General features: G+C 36.2%; 1 protein-coding gene across 1 annotated transcript in view; it reads right to left on the reverse strand.

The window, feature by feature from the left end:
* Positions 1-9,365: 9,365 nt before the first annotated feature.
* LOC140522499 (uncharacterized) overlaps positions 9,366-16,440 on the reverse strand; it is a 58,016-nt gene continuing 50,941 nt past the window's right edge. The window contains exons 21-22 of the mRNA XM_072637921.1: positions 15,962-16,111; positions 9,366-9,522 (exon numbers count right to left, since the gene is read on the reverse strand). Of these exons, the coding sequence (XP_072494022.1) occupies positions 9,406-9,522; positions 15,962-16,111 (267 nt within the window). The 3' untranslated portion in view covers positions 9,366-9,405. The remainder of the gene's footprint in view (positions 9,523-15,961; positions 16,112-16,440) is intronic.

The raw sequence follows: 16,440 nt of genomic DNA on the forward strand, positions 1-16,440 counted from the left end.
CAAAAATTAGGCAGAACACTGACAAGATTGTTGACATTTTGGGCCGTTTTATGGAAGATTTTAGTAATTTAACCATTCTTTTCATGAAAGAGATCACTGCCTGATCTCTTGATACTTGAAGTCAAGTCAATCTCTTCAATGGTTCTCCTTTCACCAACCAAGCAAATAAAATTAATGCACCTTATCCTACCATGAAGTATTAATAACACACATTATATAATATAGCACTTAGAGGCTTACAAGATACATTCCACCCCCCAAAAAATCCTGTGAACTATGGTATTTTCTTGATTAAGAAACTGAAGCTCCAAGTTTAAGTGCTTGGCAACAGAAAAAATCTCGGCCCTCGGCAAATTTGTAATCCCCTAAGTTTCCATATTTAATTCTCACTGCTAAATACTGTCCAGAAAAACTCGATTTTTCGCTGTCACTTTTCTGCCTTTTTACTCAGTTTCCATAGTTCAAAGGTTCATTTCACCTCCCTATACTCCCATGATCTATAGCTATCCTTCAAAACTCAACTCACATGCTACCTTCACACACAGGTTATTTTTTCTTGAAAGTTAGTGTTCTTTCCCCCACTGAAGCTCACAGAGCATTATGACGGTGCATTTCATACATATGCGTATATATACAAATATGCATTTGTATGAATATTTATATATATAAATACATATATATGTATTTATATACGTGTATATACATGTGTACACATATATCTACTTAGGTACACATGCACTTATATTTATATGAATATACATATCAGTATTCGAGTTACCTAGGCAGGGTATATCCCCTATTAGATTGCACACTCAGTGAGATAACTTATACAAACTTTGTGTATTCAGCACAAAATAGGTCCTTAGTAATTGTTTTTGAAATGACACAAGTAGAAGATGGCTGAAAAATTTATGACCCTGCAATCAACACAATCCCTTTCCCCTTGGCCAAGGCCTGTCAGTGATTGGCTTTCCTCTATTTTGTTGTGAATGAATGGCATAAGGTTGCAATGGTCTCTTCTTGTATACACGCACGTCCTCGATTTCTGTTTAACAGTTATTATGTTTGGAAATTTTAAACTGTACTTACCTTTGCAATCACTACTGAGCTGTTCAACCAATAACAAAATATTCTTACAGTTTAAGGGAGATAAATCGTCATCCTCTTTATTTGTCTCAGAGGACTAAGTGACGTCCTCCCAATCATTTGCACACCACTTTGTCCTGTAAAATAAGTAACAGTAGGGGAAAATTCAAAAAAAAATCAGAAATCTTTAAAATAATAACGGTGGCTAACATTTCTCTCACACATGAGGGTTTTCACAACACTTTATATACATCATCTTGTGGCATCCTTACAACCATTTTGTGAGACAAACATTACTCAAACTCATTTCACAGATGTTAGGTGGCTTGTCCAGCACCACAGAGTTAGCTAGGATTCCAAGGACGGATTTTAATGTGAGTAGAATATAAGGTAGTTCAAAGTTTACTCTAAATTCTTCATGATTAACCTTTTAACTTTCGATATGCATTACAAATCTAAAATGCAAATAACAGTTTATAGAGTTTATGTATTCTCATTTCAGATATTATAACATGACCTTTATACTAGGCTCAAAAAGTGCAAATTAAGGACAATGATGTATGAAAGGTGATATAAACACCACACTATCCAATATATGTTTAATTTCTGGGTTTTTAAAATTTCTCCTATCTTCATTGAATTTGGCATCCCTTCAGGATATTTTTATGTAGTGTCTCCCCTCCTTTTCCCTGTCTAAATATTAGAGTTATTTACAGTCACTCCTCAAACCCATTTATCTGACTGTGACCCTAAAACTCTACTCAAACTGCTTACTCCAAGGTTGCCAATGGTATCTTCACTGCTAAATCTGATCACACTTTTTGAAGTCTTTTTCTTTCATCACCTTACCTAGCATCACAGCCTTGGTAATGAGGCTGACACAGGCACTGACTGATCTAACTCAGTGTTTGGGAGGGTCCAAAGAATATTATGGAAGAGAAACTGTATTATACTGTTGTATGCCTGTGAAACCTGGACACTATAGCAGGTCCATGGCGGGAAACGGAATCTCTTCCATTTGAATGGTATTAGGAAGATTCTGAAGATTATCTAGAAGGACAAGGTACCATACTGAGGTCTTTTCTAGATATTGAATGTTCAGGCCTTCAAACTCTCCAACTCTGATGGGCTGGTCACATGGTTTGAATGAAAAACTTACGCTTGCAAAAAAGACTCTTTTTTGAAGGACTCACAAAGGACAAGCATTCACACGGTGGTTAGAAGAAGCAATGCAAGGACACTCTCATGGTCTCTCTTAAGAACTTTGGAATTCATTATGTGACATCGGAGACACTGGCACAGGACTGCTCATCATGGGGTGACCACATCACAAAAGGTGTTGTGCTCTGTGAACAAATCTGAATTGAGATAGCTCAAAGGAAACACAGGATACCCAAATTTGTTCACAACTACTCACAAGGACCATTTCTGCCTAAAGTGAGGTAGACCATTGCTAGTCGGAACTGGTATCATCAGCCACAGTCAGACACACTGAATCTGGACTCAAGCACAATGATGTCATTTTGGTCTGCTTTGAGAACAGAGGACATACATACTGGAAGCATTTTCAGGTTGAGGAAGGATACAGTGGAATTGTTATTGGCAACTGGAAGACGGGTTTAATTTCCAGGAGAGAGGGATAGCTTATGCTACTGGATGTGATCAAAGTTGGTCCCTATATGTACATTCTTGTGGGGATCAATCAAATCCTGGCAATAAGGTGCTGATTGTTTTTGCTGAGAAGTGAATAAAAAAGTCTCTAGGTAACTCAGACCAGATGGAGAAAGGTTCTCGGGTTCAATCTGTATCAGTTTTAGGGAATCTGGGCTAGAGTCTAGACCAATGAATTCAGGGATCCCTGGGATAATTGAACACTTACATATAATCATTGTCATTTCTATTTAATATTGGTCCACTCTTTCCCTTTATGAATAGTTCAGAAAAAAATGGCTGTTACGTCAAAGTTTGGCAAACTTTGGGATGGATTACATTATCATGCATGTAGTAGTAGGTACTCTGTTACATTAATTGATAGAGTTTTTATTTAGTATGCCTTTAAAAGAAACAAATAAATCAATTTATTGGGAAATGATTATCAGGGAGATGAGCAAAATCCAGGAAAGCTTCCTGGAATTTACACCTGTGAAAGTGTCTGAAGGAAGAGAGAGATTTCAACAAATAGCCCGAATGGATACAGAGCAGGACAAAATACAGAGTAAGTGGTAGAGCAGTTTGGCTGAAAAATGAGAGTGAAGACGAGCAGGATGAATTAAGACTGGTCAGAGTCCTACTGTCAAGGGTCCTAGAAGGCAGCGCTCCTTCATCTCCTGAACATTTGCTGGAAGGTGTGTTTTTCTGCTGGGTATTGGAAATATTTTTTTTAACTTTGTACATTACCCTATGCCCACCACATTTGAATATCCTTAGACTACATATCAAGATAGCAACACGCCAAGAAAAGGAGGCAAAAGGTGCAAAGAAGGGTGAGAGCAAAAAGCATAACCTATTCTTGAATAAATGAATTTCGGGAGGGAAAACATATGTCTGGGTAAAACTCAGTAATAAGAACTCCCAGTATAGACTGAGGCCTTCATACCCTCCCTCAAACTTTATGAAAGTAAGAGAGTTCTTTGTTTCTTTTTCTTCCTGATTCCAATGAACTCATTTCCTACTATCTATATTTCTGACTTCCTATTGCCTACATTTTTCTTCAGTCACTGTTTGCTGTCAAGAGTCTGAACATTAACAGCCTTTCGAAAGCAGATACATAAGATTGTTTTTTAAAGATGAAGGTTATTACTCATTTTCTTCAGTTTGTGTTTTATCTGATAGACACAGCGAATAAATAACCAGAGGTTTCAGGATCAGGGAATGAGAGAGACCAGGGAGTAAGCATCACAGGCAAAATTTGAATTCAGGTCCTCTGCTTCTACAGCCAAGCCAACGTTTCTCCAATGGACCACACTTCATTCCTGTCTACCTAGTTAACTTTGAAAAAAAATGGTTTACTCATTTCTATTAATGAATATAATGTCTACTCTTGATACCGAGTTCCCAATGGAGTCATGGATTTCTGACTTAAGGATTTGTTAAAAATCATCATCGAAAAGCTCAAGAGCAATCTGATAAGTTCAAGTATTATTTCTCTGCCTCGGCTTACCTGTATAATTTGTTTGACAATAATTGTCTCATTTTTAAATCTTCAAAAGAAAGCTGGGCATATTTCTGTCTCTCTCTCCCTCAGTACCGTCTTGATATGAGTTTGTCATTCTTGAGAGTTGGGATTCCAGTTCTCTTATTGGTTGCTCCATTTGGTTCCTTAGATGAGCATTCTTATTTTCTAATTTGTAATTATAAATATTTCTAATTTATTTTCTCTTCATTGTTCTAACTTGTCTGTCTCTGCTGAGTCTAAACCAAACGGAAAACAAAGAATGAAATTAATGAGAAACTGCCCAGTTTTATCGTGGAAATTAACAGATGTCTACTTCTTAGCTTTCACTTTAATTTCAGTCAGAGATCCAGAGACCGATTCTGAATTTCTAAAAATAGATTCGAACTTTGAAAGTATTGATCATAAAGTTCATCTGAATTAAATTTTAACTAAAAGCAACAACAGCCCTATTTCTACAGGAAGTTAGTCATTAGTTTGCACTCTGGTATTTACTCTGGTGCTAGTATTAGGATCATTACAAAAAACATGTATAATTCCAAAAGTTGTCTTCAACTCCATAATCTCTGGGAATGCTTACTTTGGGTGTAGAACCGGGAAAAATATCCTAAAATTTCATTTACATTGAAATATTTTACAATCATAGTCGTGGTAAATGAAGTTACCTGGAGGAATGTATGGAGTTCCTTTGGTTTTTCATCAGTTTCCAGCCATGCTCGTTCATCAAGATCATGTTTTTATTCTGTGCCATTTAGCTGCATTTTAGCTTAAGAATTTCCAGATGATGTCTAATAGCAACAACTTCTTCTTCCAGGTGTTTGCTGTCTGCTTCCAACTGGTCACATTTCTTCTGCAAGGTTTTCGTGAAAAAAAAACTCTTCTTGAAGATTTTGATTAATTGATGCCAAGTGTTTATAAAATGAAAATGCTGCTTCCAATTGCTGTGTAAGGTATTTAATCTGTATAAAAGAACATTATCAAGTTACACCAATTCAATTTAGGTCTTTCAAACTAAAGACTAATTTTAAACTGATAACATTAAATTATTTTGAATTCAGTTGTAATTAAATGCATCATTCTTTACATATTACAGCTACAAATTGTATTTCCTGAAATGATTATTCAGGTAAAGTGACAAATCAAAAACAAAATTAAGACTGAAATGATAAACCAAGAATTTCTTTGATTAGCTCTGATACTCAGTGTAATCCACATTTCATATTTCATCCCATATTTTCTTCTGTGATCTCTAATTTTCTCATGCATCTTTTTTCCAGCTCTTAATACAGTGCGCAGATATCAATAAAATTCATACTCGAAGGAGATCAATAAATTCTTCACTTATGCCAGGCCTAAGGCATCAAGACATCTCAAAAGGAATTTGGAAAGACATGCAATTTCCTTTCTCATTCTAATGAGAACACTGATTCTATGTTCAGAAACTTCACTGAGAAAGCAAATACATTTATAGCCATTTGAAGGCGACATGGTAGGATTTTGGGTTACAGAGCCAGAGAAAACCAGAGAGGTCTTTCTCAAAACTCAGGTGACAGTACCCAGGGACATCACATTGTTTCTCAGAGCGTCTGTTGTGAAATGGCCGTCTTCCTGCTCCCCAAGTGCTTTAAGGGAATAAACCAACACGCTAAACAGGACTCGATCGTTATTCCTTCAGACCCAGGGGTTAGAGGACAGAATGAAATAAGTGATCAATAAAACATATGCTACCACTGCCTTCCAGAGGACCAATCCTCAACAAATGTTAAGAAGTTAATTCTTTATGATAAATATTGATGAGAACTGCAAGACAAGAGATATCATCTACGAACATTAATGAGAGTTAAGATAAAATGTTTCTAAGGAGTCACTTGACACAGAAAAAAAGAGTATTACTATTAGTTAGCATTTAAATAGCACTTTAAGCATTATCAGTGGGATCACATTTGAACACTTGTTTTTCAAAACCTTGCTAGGAATTTCCCCCAACTCCTGCTGGGAGTTGGGGAAATGGCTCAATATTACCAAATACTAGAATCCTTACAAATTAAGAAATAGTTCAAGATGAATTACTCAACTTATTATTCCTCAAGTTCGAGAAAATCTTTGCTTCCCTAAAACAGAAGAGCAATGTATAGGCCATACTGCAATGAAGTCGGTTTCACCCACGTCCTGGTGGAATGATATGAAAATCTCCTAAGTATTCCACTCCTTTCTCCTCTTAAAACAACTCAAGTCCTGTTTTCACTTTTAAATCTTGTAACTCAATTACCTTGTATTATGAAGGTTCTTAATCAGCGGTAATCACCTTGCAATCAAATTGCTTTCGTTGTTGTTTTTTTTGTGGGGGGGGGGGTGTTTTTGCCATTTTAAAAGCTCTTAAAGAGCGAGTGCTTTTCAAATTGTTTCTGCTTAGTAGTCATCTTTTTTGGGGGGATATGATTTGGATCTTTAGAAATCCAGAAGAAGTGTCAGAAGAACTTCAGAAGTTCTAAGAGATCCTGCAATCAGTGCCCCTAAAAGACTTTCTATCATGTGTTTCTTCAAATAGCTTATCTCCCTCTGGTAGCACTGTGATTGCTGGAAAGTTTTTCTTGAGGTCCAATCTAAATTTGTGTCTTTGCACACTTCCATTGATGAGTAGAACAAATCTAATATTTCTCTCACCTGAGAAAGCTTTTTAATCCTTGAGAAGTATCATTAAGACAATATATTTAAATACATTCGGTTTGATATAAGTTCCAAGACGGCAGAAGAGGAAAACCTTCTAGCATATAAATCTAGAAAGAAAGTTAGTAGAGCCCAGAATTTTCAGGGAGATTATCAAGTCCCAAGCTTGTTTACTGAGTTGCTAAGAACAGCAAGAGGAGACTAGGCCTGAAATAGTAATTGTTGTCTTCCTAGCATGGGGAAGATGTAAATCTCAAGGACATTGGTGTCCAATGGCCTGGTGCATATTGTAACTATTTCAAAAGGTATATCAAGGGAAGTCATTTGACACAATTCAATATTCAGAATTACCTGATTTTTTAAAGCATTAATTTCTCTATCCATTTCAGAATGAGTTCACTTCACTCCCACCCTGGTCAACAACATCTCCATTTTCATATTCTTTTAATGCCGTCGTGGCTGTTTACAACGCGTTGAAACATCTGTGACAATGAACAGAATAATTAAGTCAATGTCTTCATAGCTTACATATTATACATTTCAAAAGGGTAATTTTTGAACCACTACCTTAAATTATCCTCAATCATAGAGAAGAAAATAAATATAAAAAGAGTTGTTGTCATTACTCAACACATCTGACGATATTTTGGGAAATAAAACCAGAAAAACAGTAGCCTCACCAATGATTTCATCTCTCTTTCAAAAGATATATATTCGTCATCAGCTCTACATTAATGTCACTTCATTTTAGAACACTGCCCACATGATTTCTCGTTATGCTGTCATATTTGTAGAACGAAGGATGCCTTCCAAATAATATAATACAACAATTAAAGGATAAGGAAATTCATTTTGAATAAAAAAAGTTTTACAGTGCTGTGATGTGTCTTCGTTATTTTAATTGTCGATCCATGTAAATTGGCTGGGCAAGTGTTTAAAGGTCCTAGGCTACAAAACACAAATGATCTCATTTAATGCTATTGGAATACCAAGTTGCATTTAAAATGTTGCTTTAGTGGATGGAATTACAGGTAGTCTCTAACTTGAAAAATCAGATGGATCTCAAACGCTCCTTTGCAAACTGACTTTGTGGAACAGGGGAGGCATTTCTCCCTCCCACTCAGAGGTAGTACTCTTAAAAGCAGTTCAATAAAAGCCCCGCAAAAACTAATTCTATCATAACACTGCTAAATTAAAGTCCTGGAAAATGCAGGACCATTTGGAGATTCTCCTCTCCCACTAATAGGGCAACCTCTCTCCTGTGGTAAGAAGATCTGATACCTCAGCGGTGATAACTTCTTGCCACATTCAATTAGAAGTCATCCACTGGAATTCAGTTACAATGCAATTTGAAAGCATTAAATGCTTACTTTCAAAAGTGTGACAGAATACAGAATTTAGACAGACTATGGTCGATGCTCTCATCCAAGTGGGATATGAAATAAATGTGCAGATAATGACAATATACAACCACGTGTAAGAGCTTTAGGGGAGTGTAATCGAAATTTCAATGTCAACTCTGATGGGGAAGGTCATTCATTACCAAAAACAGAGATCAGAGTAGGCCTCAGTGAGGAACTGAATTTGGGTGAGGATGAGTGTAGATACCATGGGTAAATATCACAGGCACAGGACAGATTTGGGAAAGCCCAAGGCATGTTTTGAAGCACAGAGAATAGTCCAGTTGAACAGGAGTGTAAAGTATAGAAGACAGAATAATATAATTGAAGAGAGAAAAGGCACGCTGCTGGCACATCGTGAAGAGCCTTATATCCCAGGTCAAGAAATGCTGTGGGGTCTAGCTCAAAAGTCATATACTTAACTTAGTTTGGCTGATCCCACAAAATTAGAAGATGCCTTTTACTCCTTCAGTCTCTGACTGCATTTCATTTCGACCATTCTAAAGCACTTAATACATTCTCATTTGCACAGCTTATTTGGGTCCCTACATTACCTCTTTGAATAGCCTACAATCACTCACTGTCAAAGCAGGGACTGCACATTAGTCATGGACCCCTGTCACTCCAGGACCAGCACAGTATTTTATATAGAATGGATGTTTGATAATACTTTTTGACTGAATGACAATTGAACAAATTAGATAAATAATGAAGGAAATAAATTAGGACGGAAAACATAGAAATTTACCTTAGAGAAGCATTTGTGTCCAGAAATAGTATACAGAACAAGCGACTGTCAAATGCTGTATAGTATCATTCCACCAAACATACTTTAAGGTACAGGTGCTATGCAGCATTTTACTATAGCTTCAGAGATGCAGGACACAAGGTATATTTGTCAGCGGTAGGTTAGTGAAGAAAATGAAAATAAAAAAAAAAACCCCTTTGTTCACTTAGAATCATCCATGGTGGAATTCTTTAAGTGTTAATATACAAAATGAATTTGTACTCAGTATTTAACAAAAGAGTGAAATCCTTGCTTACTTAATGTTTCCTTTGAAAGGCCTGCCAAAAGGGGTCTTACCGATTTAAATCTTCCTCTAATTCATCATTTCTCTTCATTTGTAGTTCTAGAGAATCTTCCAGACATTGCTTCCACTCATTGAGTCTCGTGAATTTTTCCCTTTCAATACGAAGCTTTAAAAAAATTTTACAATGAAAAATATCACAATTGAACTGGCATTTCTCAAAGGGATTCTCTTCATTAACTCTAGCTCCAACTGTAAATATCAATTTAAGCATAGATTGTTAAACCAAAACAAATATGGAAAGATTTGAAAATGATTGATCTTCCTTGACATGACATACCTTTCCTGTGATTTCACTACAAACTATTTCTTTTCTTTTGAAATTTAAATCAATGAAAGTTCTGATTTGATTCAATATAGGTATTACTTTTACTGACAATATTCATAAATTTAGAAATGATTGAAATGAATAGGAATGAATAGAAAGTGGGCCAAGTTTCCCAACACACCACACCTTGGAGGAACATTGGCCTTTCCTATTTCTCTAGAGCCCATGATAATTATCCGTTCAGCTCCACTTCCCCTTTGCGTTGGCACACCTGACCCATGTTCCACACATTCCTATGTTGAAATGACAATGTATGTCTTTGTAAGTAAGGGTGTAAAACAGTTCTGCTAATCTCTTTGTACTGAAATAAGAGAGATGCAACGTGAGTAAATTGACGTTTTCTTTTTCTCCTTGAGTGGTTATCTGTTGTTCCCGATTATGAGCCAGGTGCTCTTTACTCTCTTGCAAAGGAAGACAGAAGTCTGCTCATTGTGGTGAATACCGCATTTCTCCTCTTTGCTTCCTCATTTCTCCAATGAATGATTACCACAGCTGCAATTTCTTCATTTCCTATTTCCATTTCATTCATCTATTTATCTGTAACTCTTCCCTTATTTATTTTCTATTTATCTGTGACTTAATTGGTATAGGAAATTCCCAGTCATAACGTTTATAACGTATCAGTACAAATAGGCCCTGCCCTCAACCGACATCTCAGAATCTGCAACACTCAGAGTTTTACTGAATAACTTAGGGCACCAAAATTATACAAAACTGGCCCAGGTTCATGAAGCCATTTATGTCAACATTGGGATTTCAACCTACGCTTACGTCTGAGGCAAGATCTCTATTCCTAAAATATAGTGCCTTTCTTCATTGCCATAAAATCAGTTATTCCCTCCTTACTAGTCTACTACAACTGCATTATCAAGAGGTAGAAGTCATACTGGTATCCAAAAACTTTTCTTCTTAGTCTCTGACTTCACTGAAACATAGATCCTCTTTCTCTTCTGTGATTGGTAATTTATTTTCCCTATAAATTATCCTTTCACCCTGTTTCTCTTTCCTCTTCTATCTCATGGAGACCCCTTTGGTCCTGGATCATGACTTCAAGCCGAGGATCAAAGAGTGAGGGAGGTGAGCATTTAATCCCACCTTCTCATTTTACAAAGGAGGAAGCAATCACACTGGTGTTAAATCAGTTGCATACAGTTTAATTAAAAACAAAAGGGCTACAGAGTCTTTCTGTTCTAATTTTGCCCGCACACCAATCTTTCCTACAAAATGCTAAGCCAAGTACTATCAAACATCGTTGAGATCATGTTACTGCCATGTACAGGAACTTCTATGGGCTATCAGATTGAGGCTTAAATTCTCCATCTTCTTTTCTCTTATATCTCACTTCATCACATTTTTCCAACTTTTAATTCTAATTGCTTTACGGCTCCCCTCCTCACACTCCTATGCTTTTCGTATTTTCCTATCGCTCCCTATCCTACTAATCCATCACTTTCTTAGCCTATTGGACTCCATTGCTCTCCTGTACTGCTGATCCCTTCCCAAATCTCGAAGGCAACTCAAAGTTCTCACTTTTCTTCAATGCTTTCCTTACTATTTTGCTTCAATGAACCTTGCCTTCACTACATTCTTTGAGATTTTTGTCTGCAGCATTGAGTGAGTATGCTATTCGGGTTAATGCCTACATTGAGAATCACCTCTCATTTTAGTTCTTTATTATTTCAGTGTCTACTGGTGATATATTGTATAGGGACCTAGCAGGAATTCACTAAATATTTTCAGGATAATCAACTGCACTATACTCATTTAGAACTATAAGCAGAGCAAAAATGGATAAGTCATGAGTTAGTACAGATTTTTTTATAAATGAAGAATCCAAGGTTTGAGAGAGAAAAACATTCATAAAAACAAGTTGTATGCCAAGAGGCTGAGCCAGGACGCAAAATTTTGAAAGTTCACCCTCCTATATATGCTATCAATAATTAATATACATATGTGCAGATGTATAGATGTGTGTACGCATATATAAAATTCAGATATTCTGCAATTTTTCTTCCACTAGAGTTGCTACCTCAGCAAATTTGCTCTGGGAACTTCTTGTACTGAGAACAGGACTGGATAATACCATCTGCTCTAACCTCCACCTATAGTGATCTCTCCTTTTCATAAATGCTTACATGTTTACCATGCACTTAGTAGTTGTTTATATGCTACATTGTATTAAACATGAAATTCCTCTATTTGGCATTGGAATGCTAGAGAGACTGAAAATTCTTCAAGGAGAGAGTGCATGTCTTACACATAGCTTTTGCTACCTGCTCAGAACCTCTCATAGTGGAATTCACATATGGATTTTCACTAGTTGATGAGGTAAATTTTGAACAAGGAAGAAATTGTAATTTGACTAATTTTTACAGAGCGAAAACTTGGATGATCTGGGAAATTAGATTAGAAATGGGTGCTAGTTTGCACTGAATACCAATTACATGAGGTAATTCGTACTGACAAAGAGGGACTCTGACTTTTTTCTTCCTTACTTTACCTTCAAGGTCTCAGTCCACACCTAGTTTCTGGACTGCAGCCTGAAACTAAAAGGTTTGGAAGGGTAATATTTCAATCGATGTGTTCCACAAACAATGTGAGCGAAATGAAGACAATGAGGGATAGGGGAGTTAATTGGGAAAAAAAAGTTGTTTCACTCTCGTACTGCGTTCTGAAACCTAGAAAAATGTCTCAAGGGTCAAATGCCAGAGTAAAGAAGTTTTTCTAAGAATGAGATTGGACCTTGTAATAATGTCATAGCTAAGGGAAGTATACGGAAATTAACGAGTTCAAAATAAGGCTTTTGAAAAATTAGGAGGTAGATATGAAAATTGGGGAGGCAGTGGTTATTTGTATGAAAATGACAATGGTCTTTTGTTTTCAGTGTAGAGAAACTAGCATTTAGTCGGTGTCTAACGTGTGCAAGGAACAAAGGCCATAAAGTTGAGTGATTTGCAATTATCATCTCATTTGATTCTCACAACAACCCTGGGAGGTAGGTGCTATTATCAACCCCATTTCATGTTTGAGAATACTGAAAAGATTAAGTGACTTGCCTAAGATCACACCAAGAGCATCTGAGGCTATATCTGTAATCAGATCTTTCTCAGCCCAGGCTCAAGATTTTATCCATAATTGCTGCCAATCCCCTTCAAGTTGAGAAACATCTCATCATACAAAATTCTCTTTTTGATCACTTTGGCTTAGATTTCCCTTGCTTTACCACTTATGATGGGTACTAATTTGAAAATATGTTTGAGGAATGTCAGAAATATCCACTTCTATACTTTTTGGCAGGCATAATGATGAATAGCACACACAACTAGATATAAATATGGGAAAGCAAATGAAAAAGGAGAAAGGCACTTGACCTAATAATGGAAACCCGTTAGGGGAATTTGATTGTGTTGGTATTCTATGCGTAACCTCCCCTTCATTTTAATAATTTCTAATAATAATAACAACAATATTTTTTTTTACTGAATTTATATGTGGCCATTGGAGGCTCTGGGAAACCGAAAATATATAAAAAACCAGAATAGACAAACTCAAGGTGCTTTCGTCCAAATATCACCTTGAGCCAATTTTCATTTTAACTCCATTTTCAACCTAGGCAAAGCCAAGAAATGAATATAGAGTTTTGTCCTTCTTGTTTTTCCACTAGTAATACTACTATTATTACCAGTACCACTACTACTTCTACTAGAAGTACTACTACCAAATCTATTACAACTACTACTACTACTTTTGCTACTACAATAATAACAATTACTCTACTGCCAACATCCTGGGAAAAGGAATTTCTATGGAAAATAAGGAAGCATGAATACTCCCTGTCCTCAAGGAACTCCATTATAATTGGGTAAAAAACAATGAGATAAAGCAATTGATAGTTTGATAAGAAATGCGATCACCATAGGACAATCTATCTGTAATTAAATACCAGATTTTGTGGTATCAGATGAAAAGTGGATTTGAGGAGATTCAGGAATCAACAGGGGTGAAAAGCCCAAAAAGCATTATGAGAAAAGAATCATACTTTTGTAATTCAAAAACATCTTGAATGTGAAGAGTAGAAAGGTTTTGAATAGGTAGCACAGATGAGGAAGTGTAACTAAACAAGAAGAGTAACTAAACAAGATGGAGGTATGGAGGTGGAAATCCACAGGGTGAGATCAGATTGATTAAGTTAGGGAATATTAATGAAAGCATCCATCTAATTACTTCAACTCCAATTTATCCTTTCCATGTACAATTTCTATATGTACAAAATGTGAAGAAATAACATTTTCTTGTTATTCAAGGAGGAGTTTGAACAGAAAGAAACAAAGAATTTGTACTTGACAGTGCTGTTTGGGGGATTAAATGAGAAAATGAAGGTCAAGGTGTTTCTAAAAATCAAGTATGATAGAAATGATTGAGCTATTATTGGTCCTGGGACAAACACCTCACTCTTTGCATAAGGACAGATAAACCAAATGGTCAACCACAGAAAGAGTGAATATAAGTATTAAAATTTACGTGTACAGATTGTGGAAGTTGGAGGAATAATTCTAAGTCAACGGAAATTACAGACACAGTGTTCAGAAAATTGACAAAACTGGTAAAATGAGAAAGCAGCAATTCCCCAAACCACTTGGTAGTAGCTAAGAAAGAGAAGGGTAGAGAAGTGGAATGGGCTAGGTACTCAAGAGATAGCAGGCAATGAATATAGCAGTCTCCGGGTTGATAAACTCAAGGACCCCTACCTTCTGGGATAAGAACTCACTGTTCGAGAAAATTGAGGGGAAAACTGGATAACAATGTGGTGGAAACTAAGCATAGACCAATTCATGACACCATGCACAAGAATGAATGGGTACATGATCTAGGGATAAAGATTGATATCATGGACAAAGTGAAGGAGGAAGGAATAGTGTATTTATCAGATTTATGGAGAAGGGAAGAGTTTTTGACTAAAGAAAAGACAGTAAGCATTATGAAGGGAAAGGTGAATAATTGTGATTGCACTAAACTGAAAAGTTTTTACACAACTAGACCCAATGCAATCAGGATTCAGAGGGATGTAGTACATTGGGAAAGAATTTTGACAGTTAATGTTGGGGACAAAGGCCTCATTTCTAGAGTATATAGAGAACTGAGTCAAATGTACCAGAATACAAGTCATTCCCCAATTAATAAATGGTAAAAGGATATGAACAAACAATTTTCAGAGGAAGAAATTAAAGATACCTATAATCATAGAAGAAATGCTCTCAACCACTTTTGATTAGAGATGCAAATCAAAACAACTCTGAGGTACACAACACACCTATTAGATTGGCAAACATGACAGAACAGGAAAATAATAAATGTTGGAGAGGATGTGGGAGAGTTGGAACACTAATTCATTGTTTGTGGAGCTGTGAGTTCATCCACCCATTCTGGACAGCGCTTTGGAACTGTGCCGAAAGGGCTACAAAAATGTGCACACCCCTTCACCCAGCAATATACAGCAATATGACTGTATCCCCAAGAGATAATAGAAATGAGAAAGGACCCCACATGTACAAAAATATTTACAGCATCACTCTTTGTAGTGGCCAAAAACTGGAAATCAAGGGGATGCCCATCAATTGAGGAATGGCTGAAGACATTATGGTATCTGAATGTAATGGAATACTATTGCGCTATAAGAAATGATGAGCAAGATGACTTCAGAGAAGCCTGAAAATATTTACATGGTTTGATGCTGAGCAAGAGGAGCAGCACCAGGAGAACTTTGTGCACAGCAACCACCAAAGTGTGCAAGAGCTTTTTCTGGTAGACTTCGATATTCATAGAAAAAAAAAAATTCCCAATGATGCCCTAAGGCAAAATGCTTTCCACATGCAGGGAAAGAACTATGGAATTCAATCGCAGAATTTAACAGATCATTTCTGTGTGTGTGTGAGTGTGTGTGTGTGTGTGTTATATTTTGGTTTGTTATATGATTTCTCCCATCTATTTTAGTTCCTCTACACAGCATGACTACAGTGAAAATGTACTCAGTAGGAATGTATATGTAGATTCTATATAGAATTGTATGGCTCTTGGGGAGGGAAAAAAAATCTAAGTTTTGTCGTAGTGATTGGAGAATATTAAAACTAAATATATTGCTTAAAAATGTGAAATGTCACACTGAATATACTTTCCACTCATTTGTTTCCAGAACAAATTACTGATCTTTTTGCATACGTACTTGACTTTTGGTTTCATCTACTTCCTTCTGTAGTTTTTCCTTATCTTCATAATCAATTTCCTTAAATGATGTGACTTGTTGTGAAACTCCTGTCAGGGACTGATAATTGCAGGAAACAGGTGGCTCTCGCTGAAGATTTCTTACTCTAGCCTGATAGAAATATGTCCAAATTACTAATATTACAGATTTCATAAAGCAACATTAGCTCGTATAAAATAAATATAATTTTAAAATTCAAATCAAAAGTCTGTATAATTTTGCATACAACTTAATTTCTTCAGTATGTTCATAATTATCAAAGATTGAAAGACAGAAATCTCTTAGGGATTAAGGAAACAACCTCATTTTGCAGGTGAGAAAAACTAAACTCCAAAGAGGTTAAATGAGTAACCAAGGTCCTAAAGGTAGACGTTTAGAAAGAAAAAGATTAAAACTTGGCTCCTGAGACAGCAAAGTTGTTTAGATCATATCACTCAACT

The sequence above is a fragment of the Notamacropus eugenii genome, chromosome 2, assembly GCF_028372415.1.
Source record: "Notamacropus eugenii isolate mMacEug1 chromosome 2, mMacEug1.pri_v2, whole genome shotgun sequence".
Lineage (NCBI taxonomy): Eukaryota > Metazoa > Chordata > Mammalia > Diprotodontia > Macropodidae > Notamacropus > Notamacropus eugenii.